The sequence below is a fragment of the Typopeltis vanoorti genome, chromosome 1 (genome assembly GCF_054136105.1).
Source record: "Typopeltis vanoorti isolate ZY-2024b chromosome 1, IOZ_Tvanoo_1.0, whole genome shotgun sequence".
In the NCBI taxonomy this organism is placed as follows: Eukaryota; Metazoa; Arthropoda; class Arachnida; order Uropygi; family Thelyphonidae; genus Typopeltis; species Typopeltis vanoorti.
In genome coordinates this window covers 169,306,521-169,329,536 of record NC_143549.1, presented here as the reverse complement: position 1 = coordinate 169,329,536, position 23,016 = coordinate 169,306,521, and the positions used below count along the sequence as shown (strand labels likewise).

The 23,016-nt window shown below is 36.0% G+C and overlaps 2 protein-coding genes across 5 annotated transcripts in view; one reads left to right on the top strand and one right to left on the bottom strand.

Moving 5' to 3' along the window:
- Window positions 1-2,478, bottom strand: part of LOC150110637 (mitochondrial adenyl nucleotide antiporter SCaMC-like) — a 176,129-nt gene extending 173,651 nt beyond the window's left edge. For both annotated transcript variants that reach the window (XM_090395393.1, XM_090395403.1), the window contains exon 1: window positions 2,227-2,478. In XM_090395393.1, coding sequence (XP_090251519.1) covers window positions 2,227-2,415 — 189 coding nt within the window. In that variant the 5' untranslated portion in view covers window positions 2,416-2,478. The remainder of the gene's footprint in view (window positions 1-2,226) is intronic.
- Window positions 2,479-2,762: 284 nt separating this feature from the next.
- The window catches only part of LOC150110636 (EEIG family member 2), a 140,141-nt gene continuing 119,887 nt past the window's right edge, over window positions 2,763-23,016 (top strand). For 2 of the 3 annotated variants that reach the window (XM_090399984.1, XM_090399968.1), the window contains exon 1: window positions 2,813-2,899. In XM_090399984.1, coding sequence (XP_090256110.1) covers window positions 2,870-2,899 — 30 coding nt within the window. In that variant the 5' untranslated portion in view covers window positions 2,813-2,869. Of the gene's footprint in view, window positions 2,900-23,016 lie in introns of all 3 variants that reach the window. The other variant, XM_090399976.1, reaches the window with a different exon arrangement.

Sequence of the window (23,016 nt, the reverse complement as noted above, 5' to 3'; positions counted from 1 at the left end):
CTTATACAACAGAACGATAACCATTTTATCTCTGCAGGTCAGTGTCCTTCTCATTATTGCAGCAATCCTCTGTATTACCTTCACTACCTTTGCAATATGTCCCCTAAATTTCAGGTTTCTATCAATCATCAACCCCAGATCTTTCGTCTCCCCTACTTCCTCCAGTTTAACTCCTCCCATAGAGTATGCAGCGTCCCATCGATGTGTCCCAAACCTTAAGACCTTACATTTTGCTACATTAAACTTGTACCCCCATTCATTTGCCCATCTATCTAGCTTATTCAAATCCTCTTGCAGGGCTACCACATCTGCACTATTACTAATAACCCTTCCCAGCTTCGCATCATCTGCAAACAACTGAATATCCCCTTGCAATCCATGGAGACAATGTCATTGATATAAAGGTTAAACAATATAGGTCCCAGTACTGAGCCCTGTGGAACCCCCACTTGTAACCTTCTGCCTCTTTGATATTACTCCACCATACACAACTCTCTGATATCTATCGGACAGCCAATCCTGAATCCAATTGAAAGGGAAAAAAGGCAAACTTGCCCTCTGATCCCTTGCCAAGGCCACTTTCATCCACCCGTGTTTCTGTACATTCTCACATTTAGATGATAACTTCACTCAAAGGCAAGGTTGACTTACAGGCATCACTCTTCTCTTCCAATTCCAGCACTGATGACCAAAGCAAAATTTCACCCACTTTACCAAGAACTGCCTACTCCATGCCATCCATAGTCTTTTGCAAGAAAGAAATGAAGAATTCTTAATAACCTGAATACAAACATGGTATCCAGTTCTGATGGTATCATGTTTAAAACTTGTACTGCAGCATTAAAATTTATCCTATATCACCTCTTGAATTTATTCTTTTCAATTGGCATGTACAGTACAGTACAGTACAGAATAGAAACAGATCAATGGGGCTGGCCTGTTTGACCAACAGGCCAAACAGTCCAGCCCATTCCAAAGAAAGGTGACTGTCGGTCAATAAAGTGCTATCCAATTGCTGTCACTTCTATTCTCTCAAAAACTATGGTGAAGGTCATCAAAAGAAAAATTCTGCACCACCTAGAGATCCACAAATTAATTAAGTAGTGACCAGCAACCTGGATGCCACTACACTTAGTCAATCCCTCCCTCCCTCTTTTTTTTTTTGCAGACCAAGTATTCAAAGTATATTTCGATACTTGGTCTTCAGGCTCTGTTGGTAATGATGAAGCCTTTAGTTGAAGACCTAGGTTTCAATCTCATCCAGAATGCAAAGAACTGCGAGTTTTTTTTTTTTTTCCTCACTGAAAATGAATTAGCCTATACAAAGATGGAGTGTTTAACATTCTTCAAAACAGACTAATGCATTATATCTGTTAACTGTATATTACCCTTCAAAACAAACCGGTATAGCATTATGTCTGGAATTCAAAACAACTTAAATGTTTTAAGCCAGTATGAATGCATAATTGGAGGGCTGATGTTTAACAGCACTTACTATTACTGGGCATAGTATACATTTTGGCCAGCAACCAATTTGTAGATATTTTAATTTGCTTTCAAATCACTAACCTTTTTATTAAATACAATACTTCATTTATTCAAAAGATTGTTAAATTCATTTACTGCATATATTTTAATTTGCTTTCAAATCACTAACCTTTTTATTAAATACAATACTTCATTTATTCAAAAGATTGTTAAATTCATTTACTGCATATATATATATATATATATATATATATTGAAACCTCAATTAAAATATTACGATTCTGAGATGAGTCCCATGATTAACATTTTACAAACACCAATATGATAGATAAATACATACCTATATGTAGCCATCCGTCACCATACGAATGCAGATTTTTACGGACCATTACAATGATATGGGAATGTTAAATTTAATGAGGACAAATTAAAATCATTCAATTCTCACCAACTTCTATTTCTCCTTCAGTCTATGAGACAGGAAATGCGGGGAATAGTGTTTATGCATAAAAATAATACAATAAGCAATTTATATTATTCATTGAGCTGTTAGTGTTAATAGTCAAATTTAAGTGACTACTAGTTTTTTGAAGGGCAACAACCTGTAGAAATTCCTTAAGAGGTACAAAAACGAACCTTACATACATTCCAAATAACAGCTAATTTAAATATATATAACTTATAAATTAGATTCGAATGCCAGAACTGTATCCTTAAGTAACGATATAACACTCTTACTTTAACACTACCCGGCATATGCGGAACTCCCATCTTTTGAAGAGCCCTTGTAAGATCGTTGAAATCAATCCGTCCATCTCCATCAATGTCTAACTGCTTAAATAATTTTTCTAATCTGTCCTCTTCTTCTGTTGGTAACTGTTGATAATAATGAGGAGGATGATTAAAGGTCATTTGATGAACGTTCATAATGTTTAAATCACTCCTATCAGTCTACTTTCGACTCATATTTTACAAGCTAACAACGTGAACGAAAAGAGTTCATTCACTGTTTCTCTGGATAGCGACTATGCGACGAGATCCTATACGTAATTTCTTGGTTAATCATTGGATGGCTGCAGGTAGTTAAAAAAATAAAGGAAAACAAAAATAATAATTACTAGTTAATTGGAATTTCGTACACAGCATTTGGGTGATTGTTTCATTTAATGTATTAATTTACTATATATGTGGGTTGCATTTGGAGTGCATTTTAATAATTTTAACAGTTACGTAATTTCGTAACAATCGTGTGGTGGCGTCACCACCTCCTACAAGCAGAAAGTAATATAGGATAGATGTTTAGTCGTGGTAGGCTATTAGGAAGATTGAATTAAAATAATGTGGACTTTATTTGTGTGTGAAATAGTACTGTCATTCACAGATGATAGTGGTAATGGAGTGTAAAAAAGAGGTAGGAGAGTATTTGCCACTAATCTGAAAATTTAAATGTTTTTTCTGTAGTTCATCTACCTTTAGAGACAAACACACACACACACATATATATATATAATGCACAGATAATTTTCTCACTCCTTTTTTGTAAGCCTAATTATTTGGAAATTTTAAAGGCAAAACTTGGAATGCACTAACAATAACTGATCACTTTTTATCTTTTAACAGATGGCTTTAGTTTGTAAGATAATTTTACTGATGCCCATAATTTACTATCTCAGAGTAGCTGTATGTTATTACAAAAATAAAATAAAAACGCTTTTGGAACGTCTAGGAGGGATTGATTGGCGAACTAAAAAAAACTTATTCATGTAGATTTATAGTGGATCACCAGATTGTTTCTTAAGTTATTTTTTGCTAACATAAACATGTGTTTTGTAAAATTGATCACTGACAATAATCACGTTTATAACTTCTACTGATGTTCAAGCCTATAGGTTGATATTTTTAGAAATGAGACCTTAGCTGACATAACTCGAATAATTCAGACATAACAATAATAATAATTGTTTTCTATATTTCAATCTAACGTTGATATGTACACCTATCTTTTCCTTGGGCAAAATAGAAGAAATTAAATTAAATTTTAGTTTCTTTAAAAAAAATCCACATTGTTATATCTTTATTACAACATTAGAATTTTTCATCCACGGTTTTTTCTTTAAACTCTTATTGTTCCTACTTTCAGAGGATTAGTTTGGTAGGGATACTGTCCCCAAAAGAAATTTAGGAAACCCATTCTTCTGAGTAGCAAAAGTACAATGTAAGATTCCTGAATCTTGTAAGAACTTCTGAAAAGTTAAGAATTGCATATAGAAGCAGTGTGAGGTAAGAAGTGACCACAGACAATTGGCATAACCAGGACCATTTAGTTATGCTATAAAAAAAGTAGTAGCCAAAAAACTTCATTGGTTCCTGTGAGCATTCTTTGGATTTGCTTGCCCCTTTCCTCCCTTCTTCTGCTGGGTTTCACAGCATAATTATGTCACTGCTATAGAGACCTTGTGATTTCAAAATTGCCTAGTTATTTCCTAAGCTGCCTGTAATTTGAAACAAGAAAAACAGGACATCATCTGCCGAACAGGGAAGGAGGGAACAGTTCAAGATTTTAAATAATAAATTAGATAACCACAGTAATTAACTTTAATGAAATAAAAGTACAGATATTTCTGTACTATTTCTTATATTCTCCTTATATTTCTGGCACCTCAGAACCGATTGGCAGAATTTTGAAGAAGTATCATCTCATTCCCACATATTTTCCAATCAAAAAAATTTCTCGCCTGTTGCCATCTACAAAAGAAAAACTGGCACCTCTATCATTAGCTGGCATTTACCAGATACCGTGTAAATGTAATCTAACATGCTTTGGACAAACAGACTGTTCTGTGGAAAAAAGAATTAATAAACATCAATATTATACCGAATACATGAAACCTCAAAGGTCTGGTCTGGTCTGGCACAACATAGTATTGACACTAAACAGTGTCAGTACTAATATCCAGTGGGATAAAAGCTTGTCTTCTCTATAGATGCAAGTTTAAATATGAACACTTTTTCAAAGAAAGTTGCGAAGCCTTTTTACATCTGCCAAATCTGAATCGAAGTGATTGTCTCTCTTTCCCAAAAGTTTGAAAAATTCTTATCTTATGTAACTATCAAAAAAATAGTTTTTAAGAATAATTTTAATAATATTCTTAATATTAATTTATAGCACACGGCAACAGTTTTTTAATTGGTAATCCACCGACTGTTATGTACTTTGTACTCCATTCCTTTGAATTGCTTGTTGTCTACACTGATGATGATGTACTGTTATTTTCAGTACAAAATATCTGTACTTTTATATCATTAAAGTTAATTATTGTGGTTATCATGTAATTTATTATTTTTCTCTTCTAACACTGTTCTCTACCTTCTTCCTATTTCTGCTTCACTTATTTGTGCTGTATCTCTTCTATTCTGATGTTGGGGTTTATATTTCTTTTTTAATTTCATCTTGATGTTTGCAATCACTAAACTATTCTCCGAGTCTATATCTGCTCCTTGAAAAGTTCTACATTGCTGTACTGATGTCATCCATCTTCTTTTAATCATAATCATATCAATGATGTTTTTGGTTTTCGCATCATTTGATCGCCATGTCCATTTTCTACACTCCTTTTGTTGGAATCTTGTGTTACAGATCATCATTTCATGGTCCACAGCAAATTCTAACAATTTTTCACCTCGTTCATTTCATTCTCCGAAACCATATTTTCCCATGACTCTTTCCCAACCATCATTATCTATTCCAACTTTGGCATTCCAATCTCCTTCAATAATTAGCACATCTTGCTTTGGTATTGTTTCTATTGTCTCTGTCAGATCTTTGTAGAATAAGTCAATATCCTCATCTGTGCTGTCAGATGTGGGTGCATATATCTGGACTATTGATATGTTGAATGGCTTTGCCTGAAATCTTGCTACTATGATTCGTTCATTAACTGGTTTGTAGCCTAAGAGTGCCTCTCGAGCTCTTTTGCTAAGAAGGAAGCCAACTCCTGCATCGTGTCATGTCCTGACCATATTACTTCGCATCCATTGATCTCTCCAGATGATGTCCATCTCATCTGTCAATCCTAGTATATCCCACTGATATCTCTTCATTTCCTCATGAAGTAGTTCTAATTTTCTTGACATCCAGAGTGTCCGCACATTCCACGTTCCTACCGATAATAGTTCTATTAGTTTCTGTTTCCTTTCGGTATCCCACTTTTCGATCCAACCCCGATCGCTCAATTGGTATCGTGGGCCTTGTTTATCCGGGCGACACCTGAGCCGGCATGTTGTAGCTGTTGATTGTATAGGCATCAGATAACAATCGTATTTTTTCTTTACGGTCAGAGCATCGACACTCATCTGACCGACCCTCCTCCTTTATCCAGGCTTGGGACTGGCATGAGACCCCTAAGGACCCATGACAGAGTTATATCAAGGGATTGCTGCAATTAATTTTGCTTCGTTAAGCAAGGGATACCTGTAGTTGCTTTATGCCAATGAGTAAAAAAAGGAAGGCTGAAGAAGCAGAAATTGTTGAATCTACTTGTTATCCTGTAAAACAGAAAACTAGCATCAAAAATCGTTGTTTTTCTTAAGATTTAAATAACAAATATTAGGTCAGTTCCTTCTGTTAAACCTAACAATTTACAATTGGTGAAGAGAATCATGAAACCAAGACCGAAGATCCACATGGTCAAAAGGAAGCAGATTCTGATAATGATTGGCCCGAATATTGGACACTTTCACAGAAAATTACTTCTGTGAGAGAAACGAGTAGCTGTAAGTCAAGAATAAAATGTTGGGCTGTAAAGTGTGTCGTGATGTCGGAATTCATGCCATCGATAAACACATGGGAAAGAAAATTTCAGCAGAGTGGGCAAATGGTAAAATCGTTCATTTTGCAGAATCTCATAAGCAATAGTTAACGTCATTAAGAAAAAGATTTATGATCATAAGGAGAGTGCAGGCACAAAGCGTGCCAAAAAGTAAAATCTGAAGCAAAAAAACAAAACATTAGAGAAAGTTTTCCTAAACACTTTGTCTCATAATAAAGATATAACAGGAAAAGTGTTTTAAACCACTTACAAAGTTGTGAGGAGAAAACAATCATTTACAACTTTGAAGACAAAATAAATTTACACGAACTTAATGGCCTAAACATGGGATATATTCTTCATTCTGCAAATGCTTGCATTAACATTGTATGCCATATCGCAAATGAAATGAGAAAAACATTAATAGACAATATAGTGAACTCCAAGAACAAAATATCGTTACTTATTGATGAATCGTCAACTGTGAGTAACACATTAACATTGATTGTTATTGTTCGTGTAGTTCTTCCTGAACTTTTGGCTTCTGTGAGTCTTTCTTTTCCTAGATTTGATGGAATCATCAGATGTAATAACTGTTAGAGGAATTCTAAACTCTTTAATTAGTCACCTTTAGTGTTTATCTGAAGATTACTTAAAGGAGTATTTATTGTCTGTAACTTGTGATGGTGCAGCCGTGTTGTTTAGTGTGCGTAATGGTGTAAAAAGGCTAATGCAGGAGAAGTTTCCTAGTGTTATTTTCTGGCAATGTGCTAGCCATTGACTAGAATTGTCTGTTAGTGACACAGTGAATGGCAGGAGTGAATCGCTTTAAGAGTTTCATGGACAAACTTTATGTAACTTATCATGCTTCACCTAAGAATGCTAGGGAACTACAGGAATGTGCAGTGACTCTAGAACTTCAACTTCTTAAAAGTGACAGAATTTTAAGCACTTGCACTGTTTCTGCGGTGTGGCAAGACTTTGAAGCCCTCGTCCATCACTTTCTGAAAGCAAAAGGAGACAGCAGAAGAAGAAACAAAACAGATCGTTTTCTTTATGAGGGCCTTTTAAGAAAAATAACATCATACGAATTAGTTCTTGATTTGGGTCTTATGTATGATACTCTCCAAGAACTTAGTGAACTAAGTCTAGATTTACAAGAGAGAAATATTGACTTGTACAAAGCAGACGGGAAGATAAAGAATACAGTTCAACTTTTTGAAATAAGAATTGAAAATCCTTGTCCATACTACAATATGTTTCTTCAAAGTCAAAAGAACATGAAGTTCAAAGGGATTGAGGTCCACAAAAATGAAAGAAAAGTCCTGAAACAAGTTCATCTGCTTTCTATAAAAGTCTGAAAGAAGCTGTTGGAAAGCACCTGCTTGAAGGAGATGATGCTGATTTGCCTGAATCTGCTAAGATTTTAGATTCTAAGTATTAGCCAGAAAATCCTGGAAAGGAAGCATCTGACATTTGGCGAAGCTGAAATTAAAAAGTTAGCACGTAAATTTGACTTAAATGAAAGAGAAGCAGTTCGTGGTTTCCGTGAATATCTTTAACAAAATAAAGTCCCGGACATACTACTTCCTCTAAAGCACACTTGTATAATTGGGCGCAATTGCAATGTCTTCCAGTGAATGTGAAAGGGGTTTCTCTCAGACGAATCTTATAGTAACGTCATCTCTGCTTGTCCGGACAACTTCTGCAGTGATTCATCAGGACAGTAGGACCTCCTCTTACTCAGTTCAACCCTAGCAAATATGTGGACTCATGGCTGTTCCGAGGTCATCATTCTGCAGTTGATTCCAAAAGCAAGAAGTGATCAAGACGACGAGGGTATATCGGAAGATATGTTAAAAGTGTGGAAACTGCTGTAATAACATCTTCATGGTGAATACCGACACCTTTTTTCCCAGGAAAAAAAAGCACTGATGCTATGCATTATGGGAAGGATCACTACTCTTCTAAGGCAAGTGATGTGAAGTCATAAGCTTCTATGTACGAGTTGCCCCAGACTTGAAAATACTTCAGGCACAAAGTTTGTTTGCTTACACTTGGATAAAGGATTAGACCAAGTATATAATTTCTTGGTATCTTTAATTTATAGTATAACCAAGTGGGAAAAACTTCCAACAACTATCTCTAATTCTTTTGAGATCATAAAAATTGAAAATCTATTACTGTAACAAACCTGCATGAAAGCAGTGTTGTGAGTAGAAAGAGCATGCAAAAAAGCATTTCTTTAAATCCATAATACTTCCATTTTAATATACATTTTTTGCAAATATCCATGTGGGATTTGAGCTCACAGCATGTTTGTTGCGGAGTGGGTACAGTATCCATGCAGTCAATTAGGCCAGTAAATGGTTCAGAATTTATTATTTAAAGTCTCTATAAAAGATTAGAACAGTAATATAATTTCCTTGGCAATTATAATAAACTTTTTAAGATGAAATAGGTCATCTCTATGTAAAATCTGAGCTCGTTAATTCAGGTATTTCTGTCATTTGTTTAATTATTATTTTTTAATATATATCAATGTCCACGCGAAGAGATCTTAAAGCCTATAACATGACAGTGCCCTATGTGAGCAAGTGATCAGAGGAGGGAGGAATTAGTTAATATTTCTTGAAGAGTTGAAGGTTGCACGTGTTGGGGAAGACTGTTCCAAAGGAGAGATGTATATGGAATGACGGCAGTGGATGAGAAGTTGGTTTTTTGAGCTTGGAATCAAACTGTATATTGGATATTGACAAGCAGTTGCCTAAGTTTGTACATGATTAGAGGGAATTAGACAAATAGTGGTTCAGTGCAGTGCAGCAGCATCCATGGATGTACCTAGAAAAGACATTGCAGAAACTGCAACTATGTGGAAAGCAATTCAAGAGAGTCATTGAGAGGTCATCTATTAAGCAAATAGCTCTTATCGAGATTGAATCTAGTATTCTGAGGGAAGCTTTGCAGTCACCACCTAGGATGGGATAACAGTATTCTAAGGTTGAATGAATGACAAGCTAAAGGCTCTAGTCTACACTAGAGTCTTTAGCCTTTAGCCATTGAGTATATGCAGCATTTTTACTTGGACTGCTTTGGCACATTTGTTGGAAAACCAAGGGTTTGATAAATATTTGGGATTTTGAGTAGAATGGGAGAATAAAGGGCACTCATTCCAGCAAGAGTAATCTCAGCTTAGATCAGAGCAATTTGTTTGGATTGGAGAACGGAAGCAATATCATACCATGGAAAAGAAGCATATTCCTGAAGGTTGTCTGATTTGGCACCATTGTAGTGCCATAGAATATACAACCTGAGATTGGTTGGGAGAAAGGTGATTTTGCGGGAGAAAAAAAATTGACATGGTTGTGTTGCCAAGAGGAGAGCTAATGATAATGAAGTATTTGGAGGGAGAGCTGGTTATGAAAAGGTCCAGAATGTGTCAAGGGAATGATGGGGATATCTGGAATTCTGGTAGATTAACAATTTGTATTAGATCATTACTGACAGTAAAACATTCAGATTCTCTTCAAGGTTGGTCTGTGAAGGCAAGCTAGTCAGAATTGTGAATGTTCCAAGGAGTCTCCAAGGAAGATTATCTCACTGTTGGGATGATTAGACTATGTGTAATCAACTGTCAGAGATAAGTGATCTAAAAGGTCAGTAGATGAGCCAAAGCAGATCATAAAGAGTATGATAAATCAACTTCATGCATGAGATATCAGACCTGGCAGAAGCACATGTTCTACCCGTTTTATAGAAACCATCATGCATAATGCATTAAGTACAGTTTAGTGAGCTGTAGTCATAGAGAATGTCACTTGAGATTCAGTGATGAATAAGAGATTGGATTTTGGTGTTGATACCTTGATATCTGAATGATGGTGCAAATGATTATGTACAGTAATCCAGGTGCAGCTTAATCATTGTCTTCTATAATGGTGATTACATTCTTATTCTTACTTGTTATCATTATTAATATGGTCGCAATCCCCTTGGGAACTCTTTCAGTTCACTTTCACAGCTGTTGCAATATGTCTCTAACTTCAGCTCATTATTCACCATTACTCCTAAGTTCCTCACCTTTTCCATCTCCTGCAGTTCAAGTCTTAAAATATGGTACACTAAACCATATTTCATCAGTCTTTTTTTTTTCGTCAGAGGATTGCAAATGATGCAGCAGTATTGTAACAAGTGTACAATATTTTGTGGGGAATATGTAGAATAATGTGTAAGTTACATGATTCTATCTCAATTCCTTCATTGTGATTATCACAACTTTTCAGCTCACCCTTTTATGACAAGGAGACTGGATGCTTTCTATTGGCAACATGTCTGAGATATTTTCTTCTTTCTGCATGTCCCTACTTGTTGAACTTCTAAATCACCAACCTCACAAGAAAATCAGTGTCACTGCAGTTAAAGAAACTCTCTATACTATATTAAAAATCCCACCAAAAATAATTAAATTCAATTGAGCTAGAGAGCAACATGTTCACACACAAAATTTTTTTTTTAGTTTTATAACTATACATATAAATTAGAACAAACCAGTATGGATGGTGGCTGAAAAATTGCTTCAAGTCAGGGTTTGCTGGAAAACTTTAACAAAGTGGGCTGAACGTGTGCCATACAAATTCTTGGGAGTTTTAAGCCACCATTATTATTAAGATTAGGCCAGTTAATCAGAATTTCACTGGCTTCTTTAAATTTCTGTTCATGGCAAGTTTTTGTATGATGTATGAAACAAGTACTTTTCCAGTCAGTTTGGTGTAGGGTGTTAAGAGCGTGATCTAAGAGGCCTGCTTCACCGAAATTATTAAATTTAATGTTTCATTTGTGTTCTTTTTTAAATAAGAATTGCACATCCAGTTTCCCCAATATAAGGTAAGTTAAAAGCACAGTAGATACAATAAACTCCAGGGTGAGCTAATGGGGGAAGAGGAGTTGAGTATGTTTTTTAGTTTTATAGGTAGTTTAAAAGTAGCATTAAGATTATAATGGTGTAGAATTCTATTAATTTTTTCTGATAACCCTTTAATTTATGGGATAGCTATGGTTTTACTGTAATCTATATTATTTTTTGATGAAGTTTTATGAGGAATTTTATTAATAGTATTTTTGCTATAGCAGTTATTTATAAATGTATTGCTAATAGTTTGAAATTCTTCATAAGAGCTTGTTCATTAGAGCAAATTGTTATAGTTCTGTTTTTGAGCTTTGTCTTGTCAGATGTCATCTCATTCCAGGAAGTTGACTACCAAGAGCTTCTACCATGTACGGTTTTGTGCTTCTCTTTTGCATTCTTCATAGGACAGAAAGGTCCTTAATATTTTCCATCTAAACAGTCCTTAATATTTTCCATCCAATCTGTTCTTTGTCTTCCTCTTCTTTTTTTTTCCTTGTATCATTCCTTCTAGAAGTGTCTTTTGTAGGGATTCATGGCTTAGTACAGCATTTCTCAAACTTTTCCGACGACAGAACACTTCACAAATCCTGAAATTTTCACTGAACACCTTGGTGTTCAGTGAAATTTAGTAATGTATTAATTAATAATTGATCATTAAATTAATTTGTGCTGATTTTCATTGACATATCCCATTCTGATCACCAAAAATTTATAAGTACTAATGAGTTAATGCAGACTTTTTCTCCTGTGTGCTGGTAGTTTTTCCCCTTTTTTTGTACATCTTGGAGATCGCTTTGTAGGCTGGTGGTGGATAACTCACTATCTGTTGCATCACAAACACCTTCAGTAAGAGATTTCTTAATACCAAAATTATACAAAGTCCCTTGTCTCTTTATTCATATTAAAATTTAAATCTGCAGGCCTATTACTTTTAAAATATCACGGCCCTACGGTTTCGAAACTTTTACCCTACAATACGAACTTGTGAAGAAAGTATTCAGTATTACTAGATTTGAGAACTGCATACAGACTACCTTGATCTTCAATTTTAGTGGAAAAATTTTCTTTATGCTTCCTTGCTGATTGGTCACTAACATTTGCAACACAGATGTTATTTTGTTCAGTTTTGAGAACAGAAGATATGCTGCCGATTGTTGTAATCGGCTTGCAGGCAATTTTTTTGATTGATCATAAACGGCGGTATTCTCTTTCCTGATTGTTGAAAGATCTCGATGTGTGAAAATTAATGATAATTCATGAATATTTCCATGTTTAAAAAATATGGTGCTTAGTCACTGACATTTGCTACACAGATGTCATTTCCTTCAGTTTTGAGAACAGAAGATACACTGCCCACTGTTATAATCCACTTGCAGGCAATTTTTATGACCAGTCATAAACAGCGGTATTCCTTTTCCCAAATGTTGAAAGGTTTCGATGTGTGAAAATTAACGATAATTCATGAATACTTCCACATTTAAAAATACACGGCTTGATCACTAACATTGTTACACAGATGTTATTAGGCGTTCTGGGTCTGAGCATTTCGACACATTCTCGGATATTATTCTCCTCAGAATATTTCCACTATAAAATATTTATTCATTAAAAATGCTTAGAAAACTAAAATGACAAATTACAGGAGAACATCTCACGGAACACAGTTTGGGAAATCCTGCCTTAGTATGTGACCAAGGTTTTCCTTTTCTTAATGGTTTTCAACAGATTCCTGTCTTCTCCAATCATCTCTAATATTTCTAAATTAGTTTTCTGGACAGTCCATGGGACTCTAAGAATTCTTCTGAGGATCCACATCTCAAAGGCTTTTAGTTTATTTTCACAATATTTTGATATTGTCCATGTTTCTGCTCCATATAGCAGTGTTGACCATACGTAGCATTTGGACAGCCTAATTCTTGTTTTTGTGTGAATTTCCCTTGAGGTCAGAATGTTTTTCATGCTAATGAAGGTTGATCTAGAAATTTCTATTCTTCTTAATATTTCCTTATCACACTTTCCATTCTCTGTAATTAGTTGACCCAAATATATATAACTCTCTACTTGATCTAAAGTATTTCTTCTGATCTTAATATTTATTTTGGGTATTTTCCCTTTTTCTCTTGTTACCAGCATGGTTTTAGTTTTTTTGAAGTTGAAATGAAGTCCATATTTTTCACTCAACTTCAGCGTCTCTTCTAGTAGGTTTTGAAGATCTTTTTTATTTTCAGCTAGCAGTACTGTATCATCTGCATATCTTAAGTTGTTTATATTCCTGCCTCCTATGCCGACTCCATTAAATTCTTCTAATTGCTGGAAGATATTTTCAGTATAGAGGTTAAACAATATAGGAGAAAGAACACAGCCTTGTCTGACACCCTTCTTTAGTGGGAATTCCTCCGAGATTTTTATTGAGTCAGTTTGCTCCCAATATAGATTTATCAGTAATCTGGTATCTTTACCATCTAGTCCTAAATTTCTGATGCATTTGATTAGTTGATCATGTTGTATATTGTCAAAGGCCTTTGTGTAATCAATAAAACATAAGTAGACTTCTTTCTGCTTCTCTAGATATCTTTTTATAATAGTTCTAATGTTGAAGAGTCCTTCTCTAGTTCCTTTATTTTCCTGTAAACCATATTGTGTTTCATTAATTTCCAATTTGATTTTATGTTTATTTTTTTCTAGGATGATATATAACATAACTTTTGCTATCTGACTGATCACACTGATTGTTCTGTATTCTTCACATTTGATTGTCTTCGATTTTTTAGGTATTGGTAGGAACGTTGAGTGCTTAAAATCTTTTGACAGGTGTCCAGTTTTGTATATTTTGTTACATATGTCAATCAGTGATCTTATAGACTTATCATCTAAAGCCTTTAGATATCTGCCATAATTCCATCCATTCCTGGATCTTTTCCTGGTTTCAGTTTCCTAATGGCATTTGTTACTTCTGTAAAAATAGTAGGCCCCTCCAAATCTTTTTGCATTGGGTTAATTATTCTATTATGATTATAGAGTTCCTTTGAATACTCTAACCATCTCCCTTATAATTTTCTTGCATTTGTTGTTAAGCCATAGTTCTTTCGCAATCCTACATTCTTTTGTGATCTCCTTGTTTAACTTCTTGTATTCAGGATGATTTTTGTGTTTCTTCCTTTCCTCCATCATTTTTAGTATCTTGTCATTCATCCAGGGTTTACTAATTTTCTTCCCAAATTTGGGAATTGTTTGTTTTACTGCCTTTTTTATGCCCTCTTTAAATTTCTGCCATCTATCCTCATTATCATATTTAGGGTAAGGATACTTGCTGGTATCAGGAACATTAACAGCAGTGGATTGTGCCATTTCCTCTTGTATTTCTTGATTTTTAAGGGAACCAAGATCATATTTTTCTATGTTTAGAGGTTTTATTGCTTTCTATAATTTTATTGCTGCTTTAATGACCACAGGGTTGTGGGTCTGATCCAATATCAGCCGCTGGGTATGTTTTGGCTTGTAAGATGTTATTCCAGAATCTTTTTTTAATTATTATATAGTCAATCTGGTTCCTACAGCAATCTCTGGGACTTTTCAATGTGTAAAGTCTTCTAGGAGGGTGGCTAAATAAAGCATTTGTTATTACCAGATTGTTTTCTTCACAGAACTGTATTAATCTTTCTCCTCTTGGATTTCTATGTTCCATGCCCTGGTTTCTCATACAGGAAGAGATCTTTTCTGAGCCTACTTTAGCATTTAGATCTCCCATAACAACAATTATGTCATCTGATTTAGTGTTATTTAGTGCATTTTGAATGTCTTCATAGAAACATTCTACATCTTCATCTGGGTAATCAGAAGTAGGTGCGTATATTTGGACAATAAAACTATTAAAAGGTTGAGCTGCAATTTTTAAAGCAATTATCCTGTTACTTATGGGCCAAAATCCAAGTAAGGATTGCACAATCTTATTTTTTAGTACAAATGCTACTCCATTCCTATGACTGTCTTCACATGAGTATACAATTGAATGTCTCTTTCTGTTTATTTTTCCACTATTAGTCCATTTGACTTCACTGATACCAGCAATGTCAATTTTCATTACTTCAAGTTCTTGTATAAGGTTATCTAACTTCCCGGCTTCATATAAGGTCGATACATTCCGAGCTGCTCGTCTTAGGAGAAGATTCAGACATGATCAGGAGATACCCTCCCTGGAGGGTTTAAGGTATCTTTGTCATATGCTATTTTCATAGTATCCGTCTTACGTTACCGAGTTTCTTTCTCTTCATCCCTATAATGTATCCAAGAGACAAAAGTTGCAGAGGGTCCAACCTTGTCAATATTGCTTAAAACCAACATGGTTCTCTGTTTCATGGTTTACTGCGTAAGGTTATGTGGTGAGGTTTCTGTCTCTTCCACGGTGACTGGCCACATCTCTGTTCTGTCTCGGAGTGTGGCGGACTATATCACATAGTTTGCTGTCATGCCTTAATTACCATTGTCAAATTAAATTTTGGTCATCTGCTAACTCAGCCATTCCAGTCTTTAAGTGCAACAAGGAGGAGACACTCTCCTTCACTATATAAAATGCTGATACCCTCACTTAGTTTTGCATGCCAGTCGAGGCATGGTCCTAAGGTGTTGCCGCTGGTGCACTCTACCAGCTACTTTGAGCCATAAGTGAGAGTTATATGAGCAGTGGGGACCAATTCCACCCAGTCATCAAATATTTTGATGATGCAACTGCTGAGCAGGCAGAGGTGCTATCCCTTCTACCCATACCTTAGACCCCTTTTGAGCTATAACAATTAATAAAAAAAAATATAAAAGCTATAATCTTAATATAATGGGGATTAAAACTGCCAAGAATTTGGATGGCACATATTCAGCCCACTTAGTTCAAGTTTTCCAGCAAACCCTGACTCGAAGCAATTTTTCAGCTTTTATTGGCCACCATCCATACTGGTTTGTTCTAATTTATTTGTATGGTCATATAAGTAAAATTTTTTTTTAATGTGAACATGTTGCTCTCTAGCTTAATATAATTTAATTTTGTAACCTAATCGATAATAACAGCACTCTAGCTTTGATGTAGTAAGGTTTTTTTTTTCACCAGAGGTCAGGCCAGTAGTGTTAATGGTTGACCAAATCAATGTTGCTTCAGCATACCATGTAGATTGTAGTGCAGCTTGTTTCATTGTATATGTGTATACTCCAGGTGATGACCTTAATGTGAAGGTCGAAACGTTGAATGAATATTTCAGTTTATATTAAACTGAAGTTTAATATAAACATCATGTTGAAGTTTATATTAGTGATTAGATGAAGTTCACTCTAATATGGTAGTTATTTACATAATTTTTGAAGATGTAATAAGTTAAATTAGTTACTCCAATCTGATGTAATACGTTAGATTTAAGAGTCCTCTTCCTTTTTGCTGGAAGCAACAGTCCATTACTTTGATTTTTATCTTAGTAAGGGACTGTTGCTTCCAGCAAACAATCCCTTACTTATAATAGTCATAAACAGTTTATAGTTCACAGCAAAACACCGAAACGTAGAGATGCAGTGATCAATAATAAATATACTGAGTCCATGAAAACTGCACATTGGTTGATTCACAGCATATCATGTAGCTAAAACTGTGGTATTATGAGTGAATGCGACATTGTATAAATTGGCATGGGTCATAATTGAAAATTGTCATGTGAGCAGATCATCTTAAGACAAAACATCATAGGATGGGGCATTACTGTATTGGGGTAATTTCCATATATTATTCATTTCTTTTAGGCTTGCACAGTGATCCGAATGCATTTTTGGAAATTATAGAGACAACTACCGTGTTTGAATAAAAACTTTAGTTTAATATTACTAAAATTTTACAATTCGACGTTTTGACCTTTATGTCAAGGTCATCTTCTGGAGCGTACAAATATACACAAGAAACAAGCTATACTGCAATAATACTGGTTCGTTAAAGACACTGACTAACCGCTACCACAATTGTTGGCCTGACCTCTGGTGAAAAAAAAAAAAAAAAAAAATTATACATCAACGCTAGAGTCCTATTATTTGTGTTGTCTACTATATACATATATTAACATCATTCCAGCCAGTTGGAGTGGAATGGTTTCTAATACTAGCGGATTGGCTAGAGTCCTGACTTATGTTGGATCTTTCATACATTGTCTTTTGCCATTTTGCAACAGTACCAAGCGATCCCTCCAGGACTTCTGCCTCCTTCATTCCATAGTCCGGCTACTGTTTCTATGCCTAAATCAGAATACTTGCTGTAATTAGGTTACAGTAATTATCCCTGTTGGAATGAGAGCATTCCAACAGGGATAAAATATCAAAATATAATTATTTATTATTTTATTTACAGGCAGTTATAAAGGTAAATGTACACCAGTCAATATAAGGTATGTAAAAAGTAAGTGATAAACAGTTGGAGTAAAACAAAGACGGTTACACTTTCAATAACAAAACACTTAAGTTAAGATTGAGTGATCTGATCCAGTCTATAGCAGGTGTTGTCGCCTGCAGGAAGTCATTTCTTTGACCCGTATGTGCATGAAGACTGCACTCAGTGGAAATATGGTGGATTGATTGATTCGTGTGCCTGCAGCCACACTCCGGTGAGGGAATTTTTCCCCACCTGTACAGAGTGTTGCACATCTTCCATGGCCAGTACGAATCCTATTCACTGTTATCCATCTTTCGGCTCAATTCCATACCTGAGATGTTGAGACAATGCCTATCAAACCAAGTTTAGAGTTGTGCATTAGTATTTGTGTTCCATGCCTGTTTCCATTGTTCTTTGATATTATAGTTGGTCATTCTCGGATGTTTAGCTTCATGGAGAGGGAGCTTTCTTGATTTCAGTCTGAGCTGTAGCTCTAGTATGTCGTTGTGTATAGGCAATTCAGTATTTCTGACTATTTTATCATATTCTCATAGTAGAGCGTCATGTCTTCTTAGGTTTGGTATTATGTTGCTCAGCATTGGGAGCCAGTAGACAGGAGTTGTTTTTATGGTTCCAGAGATGTCGCATTGTGGTGTTAAGCTGACGATCGATTAATTTAGTGTGGCAGCTGTTGAGCCAGACTGGAGCACAATACTCTGCCACCAAAAAAAAAAACAATCCGAGTGCAGATGTTCGTAATATGTTTGCTGCTGCACCCACTCCAAGAGGTGCCACATAATTTCTGGATAATGTTGTTTTTAGTTCTTATTTTTCCAGCTATGTTTTTGGAATGTTTCTTATATGATAGGGTATGATCAAGTGTAACTCCTAGGTATTTAGGATATTTGCTATGGCATAGGACTGAATTTCCAAATGGAATGTTCAGCTCATCATGTGCTAGTTTGTTGTTGAGATAGAAAGTTGGCACTTCAGTTTTACTTTGGCTTGGTTGCAGTCTCCATTTTTTAAAGTAGGTATGCATAGAGGCAAGATTGTTTGTGAGAATTTCCTCCGCCTGTCTTAATTCTCTATTTCTGGTGGCTAACGCTATGAAATCCGTATAGCAGAATTTTCTTGATATTGTATGTGGCAGGTCAGCTATGTATAAGCTAAATAAGAGAGGTCGGCCAGTACTAAGCCTTGTGGTAGACCATTAAGTTTCTTCTGATTACTGATATTTTCTCCAAGAACAACACAGAAATATCTATTGCTGCACATATTATTAACCAGTTGTATTGTTCTTTGGCACGTTAGTGCTTTCATTAATTTATACGGCATGCTCTCTCTCCAGACAGTTTCATATGTGGCAGTTAGATCAAGGAAAACTGCAGAAGTTTTTAAATTTCGTTGAAAGCCCGCTTCTATATAGGACATAAGTGCCAAACTTGGTCACAATAACTACGATTGGGCCTAAAGCCTGCCTACTCTATTGGAACATGTTCAAGGATGCTGTTGCTTATGCGGTTGTATAATAGTCTTTCCAGTATCTTATATGCACAGCTTAGTAGTGTGATTGGATGATAGTCTTGTGGGTCGTCAGTTGATTTTCCGGGTTTGGGAAGAGCTATTATTTTAGTTTTCTTAAATTCTTTCGGTAACACGGCCGTGTTCATTGTTTCCGAGAAGAAATGTGCTAGCCATTTTTTGGTATTTTTGCCAGCACGAATAAGAAATTCCGGGTGAACTCCGTTGAACCTTGGGCCTTTCCCGTATTTGTATCAGCTAGTGCATTGTTGATTTCCTTGTTGCTGAAGGGTCTTGCATATTCTGATTCATCTTGTAGTTTCCCTTTAAGCCTCTGGCTTCTCTTTTAACTTCAGTGGTATCGTTTCTATCATGTTGGCATCTTGAGATTTTAATAACATGGTTACAAACTTGGTTTGGTGTGACATCTGTCTTTTTAGTAGCCATCATTGTACCTCTTAGCTTCTGTAACACACTCCAAGCACTTCCTACTGGAGTGCCTGAAGTCCAGTCTCTCAACTATTTTGATCCAGCGTTATCTTGCTGCATCCAAGTCATGAAGGAGATTGTCTGCGATTTCAAGATCACTGCTCTCCAGAAATTTCTTGTAAAGCTGTTCACTCAGTTTGTTCCACACAGGGACATACTCCTTTCTGTAACCCCTGGGGATGTTTTTTAGCTGTAGAGATGACTGCTCCTACAAATCAGTTGTAGTTATTGGGACAGGCGGTATGAAACGAACATGCTTATCAAGGTCAGTGGCATATTTCTTCCAGTTTGCTCTTTGAAAATTCCATCTCAGGTGGGGGATTGATTGGACAAGAAGTATTTTTATGACCACATTAAGGAGGACTGGCCAGTGTTGGCTGTCAGGGAAGTCGCTGAGAACTCTTCTTTGAGTAGGTAGAGGTTCGTTTATGGTATTAGAGGTGACGAAGCGGAGGTCAGGATTATAGTCTCTTCTCCATGCTGCTGAACTGAAGGTGCCACGCTCTTTAGTGTCAAAGACCAAGTAGATATTGGAGGCCTCAGCCCAGTTGGCAAGGACTATATTCTGGGCATATTTCCATATCTCATGGTGGCTGTTGAAGTCTCCCTCATATATAGTTGGATGATTCAAAATGGGAAGGACTTGTTGAGGCCATCGAATGTTTGGTGGCTTGTAGACATTAACAAGTGTCAGCTTGCCTAACTTCGTCACGACCAGGCTGACATCATCGTCATTTGACAGAGCAACAAGTTCCATTTACTTAATGTTGTTACGGACATATGTCGCTATGCCATACGCATGGTGGTAGCTGGTAGCCGTATATTCTCCGTCTTCTTCAGTGGTGGCATGTGTTTCCTGGAGGAGTACGATGTCTATATTTTGGTCAAGAAGGAATTTTGAAAGGTATTCACATTTTGATTTGCTAATTCCTTCAATATTAAGATGGCAAATTCGGACTTGAGTTTTGAGATTTCTAGTCAATTGGTTCTTCAAGTGGTTCTTGTAAGAACCATTCACTTCTGATTGCTGCATGTAGTTAGTAGCCAGGAGATCCATGGAGAGACTGGTTGCCATGATCGCTCTCGCTCATTTAGCGTTATCCAGGATGCACTGCAAGGAGGCCAACCTGATTTGCACCCCATCAAAACATTGAAAAAATATCCAAGCCTTATTTTTCCAACAGGTGTGCCAAGGAAGTCAAAGAAAAAATAAATTGGCATATCTTAAGTGTCTTGAAATAAAATCTAGATTCATTCCCAGCTTACACTATGAAACTTGCAAAAAAAACATTCAGAAAAGTTCTCTTGTATAAAGTGTAGTCATAAATTTTGTTCCTTTGCAAATGCCATTGAGCACAACTTCCACCCATCTGTGCTTTCCCCTCTCATATAATACATCTATATCTATTCAAAGCTGACTACCTGGTGTCCTTCTGCATAGATTACTAAAACAGATCATTCCATTATTATTAATATTCCATTATTAATAATAATTAATATTAATATTATTAATAATTATTAATAATTATTATTAATATTAATAATGAGGCAAGCTGCTATCCAGTCCATTCCATGAAAAAGGAGATAAAATCTGACATCATATTGATTCATTGTTCTCACCTCCATTCTCTCTAAAATAATGGAGACAATCATTAACTCTCAACTTCCTCATCTTGGTGGAGACCCACCAGTTAATTAATCAGTGACCACCAATATGAATTTGTTATTTTAGATCCACAGAAGGTCCTTTACATCACCTACTTTCATAAACAATGCTGTAGAAAGGTTAAGATAATTGTGTGCTGTTGCACTTGACATTTCCAGTTCATTTGATTGGGTCACATAGTGGGTTACCCAGTAGTTTATGACCTTATGGTTTGTTCTCACTCAGAGCAAAATCACTACTTGGTGGTGAGCCTCTGGTCATTCACTGTGGGTAATAGTGGATGGCTTTATCTTCAAGTTCTGTTATATACTCATTTTTCTCTATATATAAATAACGGTCATTTATGTGTGGAAGATCTCAAACTGTCCATAATTTTGTTGATTCTTTATTTCGTCTACTTTAGACAAACATTGCTGTTCTTAAAAATCCTCAAGCATTAGGATCGACAACCTTTGCCTTAAATGAGGATCTCTTTATCAATAATTTTCAATGGATGACACCCCAATTACCTTCAGTGATGTCAAGAATTTTATTATTATTATTCAGGCCTCCATGGAGTCAAAAGACTCATTGTGGGAGGTCCTTCTTAAGAAACACAAAGTCTATCAAGACTCATCAAGGGAAGGTCCCCCCCCTAAGAAACATAGTCTATCATGCCACTCCTTAAACTCATTGACCATTCTCACTCTCACCACTCCATCAGGCAATGCATTCCATGGTTCAACTACTCTCCATGCAAAGAAACCACTCCTCACCCTCTTGCTCACAGTTTCCTTTCGTAACTTCTAAGGATGGCCTCTTGTAATCACTCCTTCCCGCTCTTCAACCAAGTGAAAAGTCCCCAGTGTCAATCCTGTAACCACCTCTCAACAGTTTAAAAGTCTCAATCATAGCACCTCTCCTCCTTCTATCCACCAAACTCTGCAGTCCATTCCCTCAGCCAGTCCTCATAACTATATTGTACAGTCCTGAAACCATCTTTGTTATCTGCCTTTGTACCCTTTCCACAGTTAATTTATTCCCTTCAAATCCTGGGGATCAAATCTGAGAACAATAGTCCAAGTGTGGTCTGATCAGGGTCTTATACAATGGAATGATAACTGTTTTATCTCTGCAGGTCAGCATCCTTCTCATTATTGCAGCAATCCTCTGAGTTACCTTCACCACCTTTACTATATGTCCCCTAAATTTCAGGTTTCTATCAATCATCAACCCCAGATCTCTTGTCTCCCCTACTTCCTCCAGCATAACTCCTCCCATAGAGTATGCAGTGTCCCATCGATGTTTCCCAAACCTCGAGACCTTACATTTTGCTGCATTAAATTGATACCCCTATTCATTTGCCCATCTATCTTGCTTATTCAAATCCTCTTGCAGGGCTGCTGCATCTGCACTATTACTAATAATCCTTCCCAGCTTCGCATTGCTGCTAACAAGTATTCTTTCATAATTTCCCACACTAATGATATCCCGGCTTCCAATTCCTCCATCCATGAAACTTGCCCAAGTTGACGTCTAAGACTATTATAATCACCTGCCTTATAATTCCACATACGTTCCCATCTCTTTGATTCTCCTGCATGTCTATTCATTTTCCAAGTCAAAACCATATGGTCATTCTCTCCAACTGGTGGGAGAAATGTCATCTCAGTTATTATCAACTCTTCTGATGCTATAACCAAATCCAAAACTCTTGAACCTCTTGTTTCCTCTATTATATGTTGTCTAAGACATTTGTCCCTCA